At 40.8% G+C, this 21,299-nt stretch overlaps 1 protein-coding gene across 4 annotated transcripts; it reads right to left on the bottom strand.

Annotated features, from left to right (window-relative positions):
• Positions 1–2,566: 2,566 nt before the first annotated feature.
• On the bottom strand, positions 2,567–19,830 carry LOC109866000 (polycomb group RING finger protein 5-B). Of its 4 annotated transcripts, none has more exons than XM_020454532.2 (9): positions 19,657–19,830; positions 18,296–18,616; positions 15,090–15,186; positions 14,649–14,704; positions 14,448–14,504; positions 13,734–13,882; positions 10,827–10,925; positions 9,900–9,989; positions 2,567–7,014 (listed from the first exon to the last, which is right to left on the bottom strand). In XM_020454532.2, the coding sequence occupies exons 2-9, from the start codon at positions 18,405–18,407 to the stop codon at positions 6,967–6,969; spliced, it is 708 nt and encodes a 235-aa protein (XP_020310121.1). In that variant the 5' UTR covers positions 18,408–18,616; positions 19,657–19,830; the 3' UTR covers positions 2,567–6,966. The 4 variants fall into 4 exon arrangements, with proteins under 4 accessions (XP_020310121.1, XP_031655399.1, XP_020310119.1 ...); XM_031799539.1 differs by having other exon boundaries at positions 13,734–13,879; XM_020454530.2 differs by having other exon boundaries at positions 14,448–14,507; positions 19,657–19,829.
• Between the last annotated feature and the right edge of the window lie 1,469 nt (positions 19,831–21,299).

Here is a 21,299-nt window from a genome sequence, read left to right as displayed (position 1 = left end):
AACCAGACTTGTGGAGGTCTACAACGTTTTTTCTGAGGTCTTGGCTGATTTCTTTTGATTTTCCCATGATGTCAAGCAAAGAGGTGAAGGTAGGCCTTGAAATACATCCACAAGCACACCTCCAATTGACTCAAATTATGTCAATTAGCCTATCAGAAGCTTCTAAAGCCATGACATCATTTTCTGGAATTTTCCAAGCTGTTTAAAGGCACAGTCAACTTATTGTATGTAAAGTTCTGACCCGCTAGAATTGTGATTCAGTGAATTATAACAATTGTCTGTAAACAATTGTTGAAAAATTACTTGTGTCATGCACAAAGTGGATGTCCTACCTGACTTGCCAAAACTATAGTTTGTTAACAAGAAATGTGTGGAGTGTTTGAAATACGAGTTTTAATGACTCCAACCTAAGTGTATGTAAACTTCCGACTTCAACTGTATATCATAAGACCTTTCTTTGAGGACCTAGTTACACCCTAACACAGTAATCTGAAATTCCTGGTTTACAGGCCATATCGAGCCTGCAAGTCACCTATTGCTGGCTTGCAAAGTGATGAGGAATTCCAAACAATCAACCTGCAATAGAGCATGCTGGGAAAAAATAATGATGGGAGTGGTTTTGGGTTGTTTTGAGCAAACATGAATTTGTAATTTTACTCAACAAGCTTTTTCAAAAGTGCACCTCACACACAGAACAATCTTGAGCAAATTAAAATATAGTGTTGAGCAAACTAGAAATTGTATTGCAGATGGTTGCCTTGATATTTTAAGATGAATTGACTATAATGCTATTTTGAAGTCCATTCAATTTACAGAATAACGCTGATTAAACTATTAGCTCAATTTTTTTTTTTTTACATTGTCAGTAGTGTGTGTCTGTATGCAAGCACAACGCCAGCAGTAAATGTGACCTGTTTAATGTGAAAACATAGGGGGACTTGGCATTGTCATGTAAATGTTTGCAGCTGAGTAAATACTCCTCCAATTATAGCCAATCGGAAGAGGAGCCAGTTACTTGCAGAGGGAGGAAAAAAAGTGGGAAAGAAATTATCTTAATTTAAACCCAGCTGGTGCTTTGATGCTACTCTCAGCACAGATAAGAATGCCGCAGCTAGCAGAACCTAAGCTGGGTTACAGCAGTTCTCTATTGTCTCCAAGGAGAATACACTTAACTCAGGTCAGCCATGTTTTGTTTTCCAGGCCCCACAATCATGGCCATTTAGTTATGGAAGTCTTCTGACAGAGAAGAAAGAATGGGGGCCTGTGGAAAATGTGACCGTTGGCTGAGGGACTGAATGGAAATCCAGAGACAATATTTTGAGCCAATCCAAGGAAAGCAACCGGATCAGGATTCAGACAGTGTTGACCACTCTCAGGGGATCATTCAAATGTGTGTGTGTGGACATATTTAACTATACTTATATGGACCAGAAGTCCCGCCAAGAATAGTAAACTAACAAACAAATGCACAAACGGGACATTTTGTCAGTCCCTGCAAGCAGGGGATTTAGGGATAAGGTTCAAATTAGTGTCAGGGTTAAAATTTGGGTTAGGTTTGGGGGTTAAAGCTTAGGTTCAGGGTTCTTCAAGCAAATACAAAAGCTGGCCTGGACAGCTGTGGTTGTGGACAGTAAATACCCCACTCCTCGCCCCACTCCAAAACAGCATTGGCACATTCAGCACATTCTTAATGGGCTTTCTCCTGCCAAAAGCCAAGGCAGAAGTATTCAAGATGTTGATTGGTTTTAATATAGGAGAAACCTTATCCTTGGCAGATAAAGCACTGATGAAATCATGTTGAAAGTATGAGAGCCTGTCTGAAGGCTTCCTCATACAGGGTAGAGCACCGAGGAGGCCATGCTTGTCCATGAGAGGCAGAGGGTTTAGGTCACACTTTGTCAGGTTTAAAGATAGCACTGAAAGGAACTGGGACACCGTTTGGGGTCCTTGTATTCGGGAGTGAATCAGAAAGATCAACTATACCTCTATATATTTTTTTAAACTTTATTTAACCTGGCAAGTCAGTTAAGAACACATTCTTATTTTCAATGACAGCCTAGGAACAGTGGGTTAACTGCCTGTTCAGGGGCAGAATGACAGATTTGTACCTTGTCAGCTCGGGGGTTTGAACTCGCAACCTTACGGTTACTAGTCCAACGCTCTAACCACTAGGCTACGCTGCCGAATGAAAGAAAGAGATTTAGAGGGAGTCAATTCCTATTCTTAAGAACAGAAGTCTTGAAACAAAATCTTTGAAACTCCAAAACATTATTTTTTGGGGACAGATAACAATAAGTAACTTGTCAATGATGAGTGGTGCAGCAGTCTAAGGCACTGCATCTCAGTACTAGAGGTGTCATTACAGACCCTGGTTCGATTCCAGGCTGTTTCACAACCGGCTGTGATTGGGGGTCCCATAGGGCAGCGCACAATTGGCCCAGCATCATTCAGATTTGGCCGGGGTAGGCCACCATTGTCAATAAGAATTTGTTCTTAATTGACTTGTCTAGTTAAATAAATGTTACATAAAAAATAAATACAAATAAAATTATGAAATGACACCAAGTTAATTCAATGAGTTCTGTATTTTGGTATTTTTGTCATCATGTCACATATAGAGCAGCTCTTGCATATGTACAGTTCTAATCTCTCTAGGAATGCTTATCAGGCACATTGACATTGAAAAATAGAATAGATTATTCTAAGCAGCATTTTAAGTTTGTTAAATATACAACATACAATTTCATTTTTAAAGAAAATATCTACAAGTTCTTCTTGTTACAAAAATACATATTGTTCATTGCAGCACAGGGACATTTCATGAATTATTCAGTCTAAACATTTACTTTGCTGACTTTTAAAACCACTACAGGTGGGTTTTTAGGGAAAATAAGAGATACCATTTCAAACAGGAAAAAGCATGTGTGAAACAGGAAAGTACACAAGAATGCGAGGCACACTCTTAGAAAAAAAGGTGCTATCGAGAACCTAAAAGGGTTCTTCGGCTGTCCACATAAGAGAACCCTTTGAAGAACCCTTTTTGATTCCAGGTAGAATCCTTTTGGTTCCAGGTAGAACCCTTTTGGGTTCCATGATGAACTCATTCCACAGAGGGTTCTACCTGGAACCAAAAAGGGTTCTCCTATGGCAACAGCCGAAGAACCCTTTTGGAGCCCTATTTTCTAAGTGTGTAGGCTTCAACTACAACTTTTACTTGTGGAAATTTGTAAAGACTTGTACTTTTAGGGTCTGCCAGAAATGTGTCCAATCTGTCCATTGAGTGGTTCTCTCACATAACTGCAGAGATCTACTGTATGCAAAGACCCAATACATTGGCAAATTGCACTCCACATTTTGTTTCCTACCAAGATGACTTCAGTAACCTCAACATTTGTCTATGTACATCTCGGTTTAATGCATTCAGTTGTCCCCCCAAACATTTGTCTACGTTAGGATTATAATATCTCTGTCAAACTTGAACAGATAAAATACAACCACTGCTATGTCTGCTTTTATTCTTTGGTGTTTCGAGGAGAGTGAGAAAAAGATAAATGGTATGTGAAGGGGAAAAAGGCTTTAAAACATATGTCTAATGATCCATCATCAGAAACAAGTGGTGAGGGTTATGGCGGGACCCTATCACGCCAGCCTGGACAGTTTTTATAGGGCAGTGATAATACATTAATGTTAAGCCATCCAGTAGGACTTCCAGTATAGTAGTAAACAGTCTAAACAAATCTCCACTATGTACAAGTGAACCATAATGCCCAATACGTTTTACATAGTGCACAAACAGACAGCTACACATTTCAGACAGTGTTGGCGATACTCCGCTTTTTCGAACCTTCTTCCAGCAAATCTAGTCTTACAGTACTCATATTGCATTATATGTGGTAATAACATCAAAATGGCATTGAAAGGAAGAATATAACTCATTTTTAGATAGGGATATGGTAGGCAGCCATAGCTTCCTTGTACTTGTATATGGGCGATTCTACAGAAGTGGTGCAAATTGAAGTCCCATCCCCCAAAATATGTTTTTTAAACAGTTAAGTCTCCAAACCTAGGACATTTATTTACATCATGATATGTTCTAATTCAATCCAAGGCAAAACAATTTAGTACAGTCATTGTTTATACAGCTATTTCTATTGAGATGTGTTGTCCCAAACCCTGACTCCTCAACTCCATCTTTGAAAATAAAGCACATTTTTATGCTACAATTTGAATAGAACATCTCGAGTTATTATATTATTACATTGAAAGATACTGATCTAATTAGTAGTTTTGTTTAATTTAACATTTATTTTTCAAAGAAATGCTGTCCCTCCTGTTGATGGCACTACTGAAACACACACATTTAAAGACTGTAGAATGAATGTGCCTTAAACCACACCCCTACAAATATCACCAGGTGATGGGATTATTTTTACATTTGTAATTTCCTTTTTACATTTTTTTAACCTTTAACTAGGCAAGCCAGTTAAGGAGAAATTAATATTTACAATGATGGCCTACCCCGGTCAAACCCTGACGACGCTGGGCCAATTGTGCACCGCCCTACGGGATTCCCAATTACGGCCGGATGTGATGCAGCCTGGATTCGAACCAGTTACTGCAGTGACACCTCTTGTATTGAAATGCAGTGTCTTAGCCCACCCCTCTCCAAGCATGACCACATGGTGAGTAGTCTGTCCGCACACATTTTAGAGAAAACGAGTGAGCAAGTAAGTCTTCATGTATTTTTAAGCAGTGTCACTGCCGAACATCTAGTATAATCAATTAATATGTAAAGCACGGTTCTGCGATGTACATCTGCCCAAATGAAAGATAGCCAGCTATATGTTAGCTATGGCGATTCTTTAAAGTCCAAAATGTGTCAAAATTGTCCAAACCAAAACGGTTACGACCTAAACAATTGACACCATACAGATATATAGAGTTCTCATATTTGTACCTGTGCCATTACGGTATCTGTGACAGCCTCAATGGTGCTATCGCCATGTAAAGGTTTTATGCATCATGTTCTACCAACTGAGGAAGAGGGGACCACCATGTGGGTAGTGGACAAGTGCACACTTCAGGAAAAAGTGTCAAGTATTACGATGCATAGCCAGGAGGGTGGCTCCAACCCTCCAAGAGCACAAACACTGACATTTGGCCAAAACATAGACACCTTTAACATGCTATACTGTACCCTACTGTACTGTGTTATACTAGAATGTACTGTGCTCTACTATACTGTACTGTGTTATACTAGAATGTACTGTGCTCTACTATACTGTACTCAAATTCATCCTACTTGAGTTTCTTACAATTTATTAAAGGGCTCATGAACTCAAAACCACATAAATTCAGGGTTATAGCCACCTAGTGTGTTCGCTCCATGGATCTCTATGATTGACATTTGACACAGAAACACCTGGTATTTTGTCAAAATAAAGATAGGTAAAGTGATCATTTAAACAACTAAAAACACAATTAATCAACATTTCAAATCAACATTTCACAGAGAACAAACAAAATTATATTTATGTTTTTACTATTTTGTTATGCAAATTCAATCTGTAGTATGTTAATAAAAATGATCACTACTGTGCACGGTTCTCCCTTTACCGCAACTTGTTCACTATGTTTCCATAGTTACATATTTAGTAGGGTGGTAAGGAATACAGGTCAAATATGCAATACAAAGTGTGCAAGTAGCATATACAGTATGTCTATCTGACATATGTTGGAAGACAAGTTTGGGGAAAAAAATAGGATACAAATTCTTACAAAAATTCAGCCCCCGATTTGCACATTTTCTGTAGAATGACCCATAAGCTATAACATGGGGCTTTTGACTCCGCTAGGCTGAATGGGGCGACAGGGTAGCCCCATTCAGGTTGCAAGTTCAAACCCCCGAGCTGACAAGGTACAAATCTGTCGTTCTGCCCCTGAACAGGCAGTTAACCCACTGTTCCTAGGCCGTCATTGAAAATAAGAATAAGTTCTTAACTGACTTGCCTAGTTAAATAAAGTTAAAAAATAAATAAAAAACAAGTTATTTGATATGAAGAGCAGTTTGGATTTTGCACTCCACTGAAAGAGAGACACGTGGGGAAAGGCACTACCATAGTTAAAGCGGCAATCATTAGTAGAAACAATAACAAAGCCTATTCCCCAGTCCCTATTTCAATAAAAGCTAAGGATGGGGCTGGAGAAATGCAACCACTCTCAAATTTATAGACAGAGCTATGGATGCATGAACTGACCTTCCATGATATTACAATTATAGTTTTAACCATATTTTGAGGATATATACGGTTTGTTTACATTTACATTGGAGTAAAACAAGCTTATATTTTGGGTTCAGATTGGGTACGACAGTTGAACTAAGCTCGTGAGGCATTTATAAGTTATATTCTTCAAGAATCAATGGGTATATATGGTTCATTTATATGGTCAAAAATGGATGTTGCAACTGCTGATTGCCCCTTTAATGATTAAAAACAGAAGTAAGGGGAGAGGTCATGTAAGACACTAAATCCAGCATAGATAGGAGATAGGGGGAAATATTATGGGCCATTTGCCAGTGTACAACTTTGTCTTGGAATATCTTTCTTGTGTTGCGTAACAGTGGATTACTAGTCATTTCACTTTGTATTATTCGGAACACTTTCAAGTGATGTGGACCATGTGGATGTGGCCTTCACTCTTCAGTCAATTACATTTTGGTACGTTTCCAAGCATTAATACGCCATGATAGGCATGCATGTTCTTAAACCCTTGTTGCGCTTTAGAAAGATATCTGTGAAACTGGAAGATAACATACAAGAACAGAATGAGATTAGAGGCAATAACAGACTACTGCATGCAGATGATAGGAAGACGTGGTCCTTGTCTCTTGTGCCAGGCACATCCATTCATTATGTAGTCTGTCAATGGGCTGTTAGTGCAGGAGTAGTCCCACGTCTCTCTCCGTCAACCAAAGTCTATCCGTGGCCGATATTCTAGTACCATTGGGTAGGCCTGAAAGAGAGAGATGACATTGGTCACCCTTGGACAGAATCCACTACAATTGAGACAATAATCAGAGAGTAAGTAATGTAGACGTTCTAACATTGTAACAGCGGTGGGAAAAGTACCCAATTGTCATACTTGAGTAAAAAAAATTTTTTATATATTTTTAATTTTTTTACAAATGAAGCATTGTGTTTAGTGAGTCCGCCAGATATGATGCAGTAGGGATGACCAGGGATTTTCCCTTTAAGAGCGTGAATTGGACAATTTTCTTGTCCAACCAGGCATTCAAAATGTAACAAGTACTTCTGGGTATCAGGGAAAATGTATGGAGTAAAGTACATTAATGTCTTTAGGAATGTAGTGAAGTCAAATATAAATAGTAAAGTACAGATACCCCAAAAAACGACTTAAGTAAAAATACTTTAAAGTACTACTTAAGTACTTTACACCACTGCATTGTAAGAATAGCATATGAACAGTAGGCTTGCAGGGGGCCTTTCTACCTAGAACACAAAAACAACACAATCTGACGTGCTGCTTCATCTATATGGATTGTAGCTTCGTAGCCAGGATATGCTGCTGTGGAAGGAAAGGTATGAGAGCAGAGCAGAGGGAGCGTGATAAGGAGAGAAAAGTCTGATGCCAAAGCAGGTGAAAGAGAAAGACACTCCACAGACACATCATATCAAGCCGGTCTATTTTTAGACAGGCCGGTAGACATGCAGCAGCGGTAGGCAGGAGACACCTACGTACAATCACTAAGAGAAGGGAAATTAGTCGGCCCACACTGACCCACTTTCTGGTCATTTGGTCCAGCGGAGGACAGGGATTCATTCTAGGCACAGAACTATCACCTATTCTGCACAGTGGGACAATCTGCCCCAGATGCCAAATTTGGTCATGTGAGGTCAGTAATACTGTCATCGGATTATTATTATTTTTTATTTTGGGGGGGGGGGGGGGGGTTCAACGTTGATCACTACATTAAATATTGTTCTTATAAGCTAGAGGACTTTACTGCTGCCTTCCTTGGATTGTGTTCTTGGAATCAGAACATTCTGCGTAAGGACTGAGGAGTGAAGACGAGGGTATTTTAAGCTTGCCAGAACCTGTCTTTAACACAAGCCTAAATTAGCAGAGTATCATTCAAAACAGGGAAATCAATTGAATGATTAAAACTGTACAGTTTACTTGGCCTTAGGGGTGTTGTATGTTGTAACTGAATGCTGAATGATTAACCAAAATGTTGCTATTTTTTTTAAACAGATTGTCTCACTTTGACGGTTCATTTATTATAATTTCATTTCGTTCTACTTTTTCATGTGAGCTCAATGCACAGTTTCTCTAGAGAGAAATCAGATCAAGCCCAAACTGTGCAATGTTGTAGGGAGTTGTAGTTTCCAACAGGCCCATATTCTACATAGTTTTGGGCAGAAAACATGGTAATTAACTACAATGACCATAATCCATTGCGTGCCTACTTGTCCGGTCTGTGTATGGCAGACAGAGCGGGAGAGAGAAGAGGTGGAAGAAGAACGTGCGATGGAGAGGATAGAGAGCAGTTTCGGGAAGTATCTCTACCTGAAAATACATGATCTTGGTGATTGATAGTAGGTATTCAGCAGTCATAAAAGTATGCCTTATTTACTACTAAAATATTGATTTTGTCAGACAGCATAGGCAGCAGCTCTATAGAGTTGATCAATTGGAATTAAATAATGTCATCAAATAAAACCAATGTAAAATACACAACTAAAATATTTAATTGAATTAATGTGAATAAATTATGGCTAATAATTACTACCATCATGGAACTTTTATTAATTGTTTTATTTTGTGTAGTTAGAGCATTCAACCCACATAATGCATAGGGCATTTCTTGTTTATAATTATAGAATCCGAAATTGGTGAATATTTTTTTTTTATTGAACTGAAACCGAACCGATCTCAAAAAGCACTAATCGCTCAGCACTATTAAAAGACCCCTCTATTGAGCCAGTGGTGATAAACTGGCTGAGGAAGGGTAGAGTGTCAGGCGATGAGCCCAGGAACAGGCACCCTGCTGGGGCAGCTGTCAGGGGCCTTCACTGCTTTCCTCACCTGTCTTCTTGGACGAATAGAGCGATTTATGACCTAACCCTGTGCTGCCGGAGCCCAGACCTGCCTATCTAAAAGTGACAATCATGAGCAATGGATTGAGCAGCCAAGGCGCCCGGCTAGCAAAAGTGCTTATGAGGTCAAGCTGAAGTGTGTTAGTTAGTGTGTTAGTTAGTTAGCCTAGCACACTTTGCAGAAGACTTGGGGGCGCTTGGTTAAGTTTAAGCATGGTTGACTGAAGTTCAAGTGAGGATATAGTGACCACAACATAGGCCTATCTTTTGTGAGGTGAACAAGAGGAAAGTGGATTAATTGAGGAAGAGAAGCAGCCATATTTCAACTGCATTTTACCATGACCTAGCAATACCTTACTAGCCTTGCAAATGTCTCCAATAGTGTATAGTACCATTACGGCACACTGTGAAACAACAACTTAATTTACCATTCCACTTTGCAGCTTTCTTTCACGGAAGAGGCATCCAAACATGCTTTGATGCGAACCTATAGTACCAGACACATCTTACTGCTGGCCTGTAATAAGCTCTGCAACCATGTCACTACTACTTCCTGCTTGATGTATCAGTTCACACAGTAGAGTGATGGTGGCATTTTAGACGGCTAACCAGCTAATCGGCTTAAAGCCCAGCACTGACTCTCATGGAGACTAGTATGACTACAGCACCGTCATTCAGCGGCCACAGCTTATCCCCTGGAGAGAACGGTACGGTGTTTAGCATCTTTATAAACGAAGGAAATGGGGGCGTTGGCATTGATATCATTGGTGGTTTACTTACGGTTTCACCGCGAAGCCTCCACCGCGTCATGTAGATGAACTCCATGGTGTGGTCTTTTCCCATGATCTCCCCGTTGCATAGGACGTCTAGCTGCAAGGGGACACGGAGGCTGGTGACTAAGAATTAGACTACTATGGGATGACAGTCAGAGCACTGTCTGGGCTGCTAGAAGAGGACTAGAGTTATACATATCTCCCTTTCTCAAACTGTTCAAACAAAAGAACAAGGACTCAAATATCTCAATGGAGAGAATGTGACAGACATTGTACATAGAGAAAGCTGGGTAACATTTTATAATAGCTTTCATTATTTATCCATTAGAAATGTGTATGAATGCTTTTAAATGCCTACAAATGTTTATAAACGCTAGAAGGCAAATGTAGCAATGGTACAGTCACTACTTCTAAATAGTTAGTGAAAGTGTTACTGTGTGTATAGCATCTATGCAATCTTAGTGCTCTGGAACCCACACTCTTAGAAAACAAAAGGGTTCCAAAAGGGGTTTTCCCCATAGGAGAACTCAAGAGTTCTACCTGGATCCAAAAATGTTCTACCTGGATCCAAAAATGTTCTACGTGGATCCAAAAATGTTCTACGTGGATCCAAAAAGGGTTCTTCAACAGGTTATCCTATGGGACAGCCGAAGAAGCCTTTTAGGTTTTAGAGTGCAGGTCTTTCCCAAAGAGCGCAGGTCTTTCCCAAAGAGCGCAGGTCTTTTTCTAAGAGTGTAGCGAGAGTAAGTACAGCTTGCCTGCGAACAAGGCCAGCCCTTTCCCCCTCAACACTGAAGACACAGGAGAGGCTGCTGGAGACTGCTTTATGTGAGGCCCACACAAAACGAATATTCAATAGCATGGGCTTAATATCGGTCATACAGTAGATACATACAAAAGGGTATAGAGCACGTACAAAAGCTTAGTTTGTTACCTCATAAGAACTTGGAAGCTTTAACTTCAAGCTGAGAAACTTCTTGATTGTTCCGACTGTCACTCGAGTCGAGCAGCGTATAAATTTCTTCATTAAACCCTAGAGTGGAGGTTCAGAAGATGAATTCAATGATTCAGGCACATTTATTCAGAATTATGTGAAGAGCATGCAAATCCATACGTTTCAAAGAGCCATTTTCTGGTTAATTAATTTTTAATTTTTATGAATGCATAATTAAGTTCAGTTAGTGCATTTAATACTAATAGCATCCCTTTGGCACAGAGAATCATTCTATATTATACCTCAATATGAAACCATTATGATCCTCGATCCTCTCTTCCTCCTGCTCCCCCCTCTCCCTCCCTGCTCTCCCCTCTCCTTCCTGCTCTCCCCTCTCCCTCCCTGCTCCCCCTCCCTGCTCCCCCTCCCTGCTCCCCCCTCTCCCTCCACCTGCTCCCCCCCTCCCTCCACCTACTCCCCCCCCTCCCCTCTCCCTCCACCTGCTCCCCCCTCCCTTCCCCCCCCCCCCCCTCGCCCCTCTCCCCCCTGCCCCCCCCCCCTCTCCCCCCTGCCCCCCCCCTCCTGCCTCCCCCCTCTCCCCCCTGCCCCCCCCTCCTGCCTCCCCCCTGCCTCCCCCCCTCCTGCCTCCCCCCTCTCCCCCCTGCCTCCCCCCCTCTCCCCCCTGCCCCCCCCAAACCACATATTTGCTGACTAGCTTTCAATGACAGCCCAGGAAATAAAGGATAACCACACAACAACAAAAAAAATACGTGAAAGAAACATGGTTTTAAGACAAATGTGAACAAATCAGAATTATTATTTATATTTTTCACAAGTCAGACACGTGGTTTTCGGACAAGTGTGAAGTTTCACAGGTACATTGTTTTACCCTCATGTGAAGAAAAAAAATCCCCGCGTGACATTTGTTTTCCGCACGTTTATTTTTCACATGTTTCATTTTCACCACTTCCAGCTACATCTGGTCTCCCATCCAGAGACCGACCCAGCAGTGGGATGCAGGGTGCTATGTTGCTGGAATGAATGTGCCAAAACTTGCAACTGGAAAAAAAAACAGCGAAAGCAAAGGCCAGGGTAACATAACCAAAGATAGGGAACACTTCTGGGAAAAGGGAGACATTTTATTTAATCACATTGTCAGTTATTTATTTTTTTATCACTGAAAAAAAAAATTTGCATCCATTTACAATTCATTTTGTTCTTGCATTTCAAAATGATTTCCTTGCAATAAAAATAAAACAAACTTGGGGTTCCTGTTTTTCTTTAGATGTCATTATTTTTTGTTTGAAATCCTAAGAGTTTTTGTTCTGGACTTCAGTACTTTTCCTTGAGCTTATTGGCACAAAAGTAACTCACTCACTAGAGAATTGCACCATATAATAAACACTATTTCTCCCTGCCACAGTTTCAGTAAAAACCTGAGGGATGGGGCTGGAGAAATGAAACCACTCAAATCCATTGACTACGCTATGGATGCAAGGACTGACCATCCATGATATCAACATTATAGTTTTAACCAGGTTTTTAGCCTATACAGCGGTTGTTTACATTTACTTTGTTTACAAACAATGGAGTAAAACAAGTGTATATTTTGGGTTCTGGTGGGTACGACAGTTGAACTAAGCTCATGAGGCATTTATACGTTTTATATTTAAGAAACAATGGGTTCATATCATTAACTTAGAAGTCCAAAAATGTATGTGGCAACTAAGGATTGCCCCTTTAGCAAGCAGTGACCTTCATACAGCAGAACTAAGTCTCCGTTTGAACGTGATCCATTAACCTGCCTACAAAACATTTATTCTGTCCACTGTTCTGTGAATGTCTTGCAAAATCCTTCCCTTGTCCCGCATTTGGGCTGTTTAGACGTGGTCACCTGTTCCAGATTCAGGGTTTTCCTTTCATATTTCAAGGTAGCACGTTAGTAGGTGGGGTGCACCGATCGGTATCACCTCATTAGTAAGTACGTGTTACACAAGTGCTGGCTTGCCCATCTCGTTAGTCAGAAGGTGCTAGCCCAGGTGGTATTTAAGAGTGGCTGGGCCAGTGCTCCGGTGGTTCTTGAGAGAGTGGGAATGAGAGATGTTGGAAGTGCTTGAACGCGGAATAGCACTTCCTCTTTGAGTGTGATAAAAACAAAGCCTTTTATCATGCGTTCTCCCCTTTGGTTTGCTCAACTTGCCTTTAGCTCCATATTATAACTTGGTGTGGGTTTTTATTTTGGTTAGCCTTTTCTTGGACAAATTTAGTGGGCATAGTCAACGTTGCTAGTCAACGTTCAGTGGACAACCCCCGTGAGATTCTTTGAGAACCCCTACTAAAACCCAACTGTATCCGTTTTTTTGTTTCGGTTGTCAGTGATTTGCTGTGAGCGACATTTTGAATTTGTAAGGAGAATAACATTATTTCAACCCCACATGTGAAAGTGAGTTTTTCACCAGCATTTTACATGTGAAACTGCAAATGTGATTTTCATGTGAATGTTTTTCCAGATGTAAAACTGCATATCCAATTTTCTTATGAGGTGAAAACATGTTATTCTCCTCACACGTGAAAAAGGTGGCGTTAACATGTGAAATCTAAATTGAATACAGTTTCACGTGAGAAATTTAAGCTCAACGTGAAAAACAGCCATTTCACATGTGAAACTGCAAATTTAACATGTGCTTTTTTTGTTGTTGTAATGGCACAGCATCATTGTCTATCTATATTCTATTCAACTCACATTCTGAGATGTTAGACAGTTAGAAGGACATAAAGGACAGTTAGTTAAAAGGACATCAACCTAAAAAAAGTGGGAAGAATAATGTCAGGGAGACAGGGAAGAGGGAACAGAAGGAAAAAAAGAACAGAGCAGCAGGGAAGAGATACCTCCCCACCATGACTTACCTTAACAACGTTCTCTCCCACCAGGCTGCTGTTGCGTAGACAGTCAAGACAGATGGCTATCTGCGGGTCACTCCTGTGGTAGTCTCCATCCCCACCACCACCACCGTCGTCGTCATCCAGCCTGGATCGCTTCGATCGGGGGCCGTCTTCTATGACAGAATAAATGGATAAGTATGTTACGTGTGAGCAAGAGAGTATACAAGTTGAGCTTGTTTTCCTTGAATTCATGAAAAGACCATTCAAAATAGGGCAGTTTTGATTGATACCGATGTCTTTCACTTTTCACCTAGAAATGCAATATCATAAAAGGCCTTTGAGACAAACTGTCGATCGTCATATTGCCATGGGGATGGCATTTGCGTCTGGTGGACCGAATCCATCCATCTTTTTAGTCATTCTGTTGTTTCCATGTGATTTTTACATCATAAACAGGGGGATCTCATCAATGCCTTGTAGAGAATGCTGTTAAAACGTCCCCCTTCCTCCTCCCCTTCTCTCCCTCTCTCAGCCACCTACAGTCACTGCAACAATGCAACCTGAGTCACATCTCCTCTCGGTCTTTGTCTGCTCACTGATCTCTCCCCACATAGAGCCTCCTTACCCATCGCCTCAATAACCAATCACAGCCCACCTCTGCCCACCCGAGTGGGTTCATTCTGGTCCCTCCTGAGGAGGGTCTTGGTCTTCGTGGATACACTAACACAGATCATTTACCTTCTCCATTCTCCTTCCACTTTCGACTCCTCCAGAACTCGATCTCCTGCTGTTGTTCTTCTAGTCAATAAACAAAAAGAGAATATATGAATACACAGGGTAGGGGTTATATCATTCAGGTCAAGTAGAAAACAGCTTGGCCTACGATCAAATGCAAGATTTATATCTGATGTTGGTGGATACTAAAATGACATCACTCACTTTCTCTTAGCCCAGGAACGAGTTTGAAAATGATTTCCTCTAAAGTGTTGTCCAACCTGGTGATAGAATGAGATGTAAAGGAAGAATAAAAGTACACACACACTTATTCCCAGACCTTGCATCTGTGGGCTGGGTACTGGGTGAAGTCTTCAGCTGTAACCTTGGCTCCAGAATGGTGTCCAGCTGTTGCCTGGATCTCACTCCATCCTCCCCCAGCCCAGCCCACACTAGTCTTACCATCTCACTAGTCGGGTGGACAACTAAAGGGTGTAAAATCAGATCTGCCAAATTCCGGCGCCAGTTCAGTAGTGCAAAGGCCAGCATGTTTTTACTTTACAGATGGTAATCTATTCAGTAGCATTCATTATCATCCTGTGATTCTCAATAGGGAAAATATAAATGCAGATGAGATTCTGTTGGATGTAAAATTAGGTGTATTACCTTAACATCTCTCGAGGGTTGGTTTCATGGACTTGGATGCCACATTTGGGGCAGTCGTTGCTGTCTTCAAAGTGTTGGATGATGCAACTTCTACAAACTGTTGACAGATGAAAGGAGAGAGAGACAAAGATGACTGCAGTTTCTCTTTTCACATTCATTTCACTCAGATGACCTTCACAATAAAAGGATTGTGTGTTGAAAACCAGAAGGAATAGCATTCTAATATCTAATTTCTAAAGTTTGAACTTGATACACGTCAGAGTATCTGTTGAGCCTCGAAACATGACTAAAAACTCAGTCCTGCAGTTGAAATTGAAACTGTTGACTAGCAGGGAGATAAGGAAGTAGTGGGTATAGCCTGGCCGGTTCTAGATGCATCCATCACACTGTAGCCAATACGACAGAACACACAGCAACAGCGGTCAATACCACAACACACACACACTATAATGTATAGCTTTATCTTTCTTTGAAGAACACCTAATCCGATTCCATGCAATACTGAGCGGAGGATTAGGCCTATATCCTATGATGTGACGTCACCAAACATCAGAAGAAATAAATACGAAAAAAAAAAAAAATCAGATCAGCAATATCTGTCACAAGAGCAGAAATATAGGTCAGTCTGCACTCTAGCAATTTCCATGTAAACCAGTATATGCTTATTCACTATGCACTGGCCTTTAGCCTAGATCAACGTATAGTATTATACAGAGCCTTGATTACGTTCCATCTCAAAAAACAGATAAAGCAACACGTTACAGTGACACTCCCCATGTGACCTACTTGTTGTGTGTATATACTGACATGTATGTGTAACTGATAGATGCGCACACACACACACACGCGCACACACACACACACACACACACACACACGTTACATGTTAATGTTTTTAAATGTACGTACATTGACTTCGGGAGAGTATTTAGAGCCATTGACTTTTTCCACATTTAGTTACATTACAGTCTTATTCTTTTTACCCCTTTTCTCCAAAATTTCATGATATCCAATTGGTAGTTAGTCTTGTCGAGAGCTTAACCCAGAAGCCAGCCTGTGTCGGAGGAAACGCCGTACACCTGGCGACCGTGTCAGCGTGCATTGCACCCGGCCCGCCACAGGGGTCGCTAGTGCACGATATGACAAGAACATAGAGCTGGCCGCCTGGCCAAACTGAGCAATCAGGGGAGAAGGGCCTTGGTCAGGGAGGTGACCAAGAACCCGATGGTCACTCCGATAGAGGTCTAGAGCTCGTCTGTGGGGATGAGAGAACCTTCCAGAAGGACAATGATCTCTGCAGCACTCCACCAATCAGGCCAGACGGAAGCCACTCCTCAGTAAAAAGGCACATAACAGCCTACTTGGAGTTTGCCAAAAGTCACCTGAAGACTCTCAGACCATGAGAAACAAGATTCTCTGGTTTGATGAAACCAAGATTGAACTCTTTGGCCTGAATGCCAGGAAACCTTCCCTACGGTGAAGCATGGTGGTGGTAGCAGCATCATGCTGTGGGGATGTTTTTCAGCGGCAGGGACTGGGAGACTAGTCAGCAGCGAGGTATCGATGAATGGAGAAAAGTACCGAGAGATCCTTGATGAAAATCTGCTCCAGAGTGCTCAGGACCTCAGACTGGGGCGAAGGTTCACCTTCCAACAGGACAACAACCCTAAGCACACAGCAAAGACAACGCAGAAGTGGCTTCAGGACAAGTCTCTGAATGTCCTTGAGTGGCCCAGCCAGAGCCCGGACTTGAACCCGATCGAACATCTCTGGAGAGAACAGAAAATAGCTGTGCAGCGATGCTCCCCATGCAACCTGACAGAGCTTGAGAGGATCTGCAGAGATGAATGGGAGAAACTGTCACCATTGGCGTCAGCTAATGGGCATCCTAATAAATTCAACAACAACAAATAAACAATCCTCACATACATCCATCCATCCATCTGCTGTCTTAATCAACCAATAGTATGTCAGAACAACATGTCACATGTTCTTTCAATAGCCAGCACACCGCGGCACACACTTTTGTTTCCATTAAAGTCCATTTAGGGACGAGTGTTGAAAATGTATGTGAGCTAGAAACGCTATAGTGGAATGCATTGGACGATTGTCTGTTAACTGTGTCAAAATGGTTATACTTGTCCCATATAAACTAAAGTATAGCTGTTTAATTGCATTCTGACTATTGTATTTTTTATTTATTTAAAATGTATTTATAAAATATTTATTTAACTAGGTAAGTCAGCTAAGAACAAATTCTTATTTACAATGACAGCCTGCACCGGCCAAACCCTAACCCGGATGACACTGGGCCAATTGTGTGCCGCCCTATGGGACTCCCAATCACATCCGGTTGTGATACAGCCTGGAATCGATTCTGGCTATGTAGTGACGCCTCTAGCACTGGGGTACAGTGCCTTAGACCGCTGCGGCACTCTGGAGGTTACAATGAAATAGCGTAGACGAATATCAAAGACATGTTTTGCTGGGGATCTCCAAAATATACTGACATACACAGGGAAAGCAATCATAAAACAGCCAAACCATGCTGTACTAAGCAGCTGCTGATATTTTTCATTGGTGCTAGGGTTCCATCTGACTTCTATGACAGTAAAGAAGTGACTTTGGCTTCAAACAAACTGGACCCAAACTGCTCATCCTGTGTGGAGGATATTTGTTGTCATGGTGACTGAACCCACTGATCACTTGAGATGTGTCATTCCTGGAAGTGAGCTTTTGCATCTGCCGTTCTCTTCCAATAAAACATTCAGTTCAGATGGAGAGGGCAGAAATGGAGAAGGAGACCATGTAATATGATATGTAAATCATGCAGGATGACACAGAGGAGATGGACAGAGCGCGCTCTTGACATTCATAGCACTGTGACTGTGCAAGGCCATTGTATAAAACAACAAATAACACAGTAAACTGATTCTGCGAGCTCTAAATCCCAGCCACCTTTTAGTGGTGCCATAGATGCTATTTGACATTTTATTAAATGTCCATACTACACCAAAATAAACAATAATTTCTAGTAGGGGCTGTTAGATGTAATGTATATCTAATAGAATACACAAATATGCCTGGATATACTGTAACCTATGCAATAGTGAAATTGTGTTTTTCTGGTATAGCCTACATTACATGATGCCATGATGATTGTGGCACCTGAGAGAGAGAGAAAGAGAGAAGGGGGGTGGTCTTACAGGTGTGCAGGCACTCTGTCACTGTGGTGGGCTTGATCAGGTATCCTTTGCACACGTAGCATGTGATAAAGTGGTTGAAATCCTTGACCAGGTGCTTTCTCGGTGAGGTCATCTTGGACCAGAGCAGGAGTGGTGATGAATGGGAGTGTTGTGTATTTGGGGGAAAGGAATGATGGGAGGATGGGGGCTGGAGGTCAGTGTTCACAGGACTTTCTGCAATGCTCCACACTGTTGGGTTTTCCCCTTCAGTCGCTTCATCTTAATTCAGGTTTCCCCTCCAGGGAGATATCAAGTGTGCTGCATTTTCATCGCTGTGAGTGTCTGTGAATTAAAGTAGAAAGCAGTGTTATTTGGGTATATCCCATGCTACACGTATGACATGGTTATGTCAGAAATATATCAAATTGATTGCAAAGTTGCATTAGTTTAATGAAATTTAATAAACATGTACCAAGGTATCACTTCATCTACATATTTGACCAAAACAAATGGATACAGGTGCATACGTTCGTTTCACCTTTATGCCCCGCCCCCTCGATGTTTTCTTAGCATCGAAAGCAACTTCAGTTCCTTCCAAAGATTGTTATGATTTAAGTGTTTAATCCCTTAATAGTAACAGTAATATAATGGAAATGGTATTTTGGAATCCAACGTTTGGAGACTACTTTGGTTTGCCTATTCAAACGGAATGACACAATGTATCGAGAACAATATGTACCCATTGGACGGACTTGCAAGATATTTTCGCTGCAGGATCATTATGCTTAGTTGCATGATCCCAACGTTGTTTATAATAACAGTTTAGAGTTCAGGCATTGACTAGCTTGGGTAGGCTATGACTAGAATATTCTGAGAGGAAATGTCATATGATAGAATTGTCACAGATTTGATAGCAAAAAATCGTCAACACGCAGCAAGGAAATACATCGAGGATGGTCCCCTTTACAGTGACACAATTGTGTCTTATGTCCCTCTCATCATCACCAGGAAATCATACGCGTCATTCTTTGCGTCACCCACGATATTGCGCGAACAACATTATGGATGGTGAGTTTGACATAGTAGGCTACATACCCTGAAAAACTGACTTAAGATTTAAGTTGCTGCCATTTAAGTCGTGTAGGCAAATTGTTGGGACCGTACACCGTTACGTCGATCACTAAGATATAAAATAAACTAACGCCACAGCACACACTTGACTAAGATCAAAAAGCACATGTCCATAACTTGATAGCCCATATGACACATGATCGCATTCCCAACCCACCCAAACTTTACTATCACAGCACCTACCGGAAAAGGATACGAACAAGCATCGCTTGCTCGGCTTCTGTGTATCGAGTAGTAAACGCATTGCTTACCTTCCAGTTCAAGGCTCCATGGTCGAGATGGTGTGATCTTATCCGATAATTATACAACCTACACGCTGTATGGTGTGCGCACCGACGTTACATTAAAGTAGCGCTGAATACGGAACTGGTTTCAGAATATAGGCTAGATGATAGGAGAGAGCGGCGGAGGAGGATCCAGCGCTTGTTTACGCATTGCTGCTTTATTTTCATTCCACGACAGATACATTCTGATTGGACACAAACTAGGACGCAGCCTTCAATTAACAACTTTACTGTAGTCCAGTAAAATGTTGTCTATAATATGATTAACACAACCCACTGGGCACACAACTTCAATTCAACGGGGAAATGTTGGTAATATTAGGTTGAGAAGTTAATCAATGAGATTTCCGCCTTTATTCACGACTCAACAACAGCCAGGAGTTTGTTGTATTCCCAATGTGTTATCACTATGCTTTCAAGAATCTAAAAGCACAACCAAATTCCAAACAATGTCTGATTTTTGGTTTAGTTGTCATATAAATGTGTTAGCACTGCGCTTTCAACTTTTTAAACGAACAAGAAAGTCCTAATCGGAATTAAATGTCAGATATTTTGTATTTATACTAAAACTCAAAGAGTTGTTACAGTGTTTCATATACTAGAACAACCAACCAAATGGCCTGGATTGCAGTTGAGATTACATTAAAAGTACACAGTGCAAGTGTGCGACCTTTGCATGTCATCTGGAATATGCAAGCGTTCTATGATGACATAAGAAGACATTTATAGTTAAGGGAACCTCAAAATGTGGCCATGGATACGTTACTCATTTAAAGGTTGATTAAATACTGTTTCGCTAGTTTGTAAGATAGCCTTAACTTTAGGCTATTTATTGTATTACAAAAGTAATATTGAATTGTGTTTGGTTGTCAATGCAACCAAATATCAACATTTAGAGGACATGTAGATATAATGCTTGGATAGTTTCATCTGAGACGTTTCTTTAACTTTTATTTTTGGTTTAGTTTGACATGTGAATCCAACATATAATTTGATAATTTTTCGTAAAGTTAATAGGCTATTTACTGTATCGCAAAAGTGATATTGAATTGTGTTTGGTTGTCAACGCAACCAGATATCAATATTTGAAGGACATGTATCTTTTGTGCCACTGACAAAGTCTGGCTTTAATTCCATCTAGAAATTAGTCATTGATATGTTGGATTCATGTCTCCATTGCAACAAAAAATCTAAGTAATTTAAAGTTTTGTTTGATTTAGTCATATTCTTTCATTTAGATTTTTGGATGAGAAGGAGAATGTGAATCCAACATAGAAATTTTAAATTTGTAGACAAATTGGAATTAAAGCCAGACTTAAGTCAGTGGCACAAAATAGACATCTCCTTCAAATGTTGATATCTGGTTGCATTGACAACCAACACAACTCAACATCCAGTTTGTCTACAAATTAACAATTGATGTTGGATTCACGTATCCATCTCAACCATAAATCTATGCAGAAATCACTCCGCCATTTCCTGGTTGCATAAATTCTAATAGTTTGCCTAATTTCAGGTTTTGTGACAACAAGCAAGTACAGTGTAGAGAATCATTGTACCATTTAACCACTGTGGAATATATTTTCAATAACCAACAATATTGTAATTTC

The sequence above is a fragment of the Oncorhynchus kisutch genome, linkage group LG20 (genome assembly GCF_002021735.2).
Source record: "Oncorhynchus kisutch isolate 150728-3 linkage group LG20, Okis_V2, whole genome shotgun sequence".
Taxonomy (NCBI): Eukaryota; Metazoa; Chordata; class Actinopteri; order Salmoniformes; family Salmonidae; genus Oncorhynchus; species Oncorhynchus kisutch.
The sequence above is the reverse complement of the archived record's forward strand: the minus strand, read 5'-3'. Positions and strand labels throughout refer to the sequence as shown.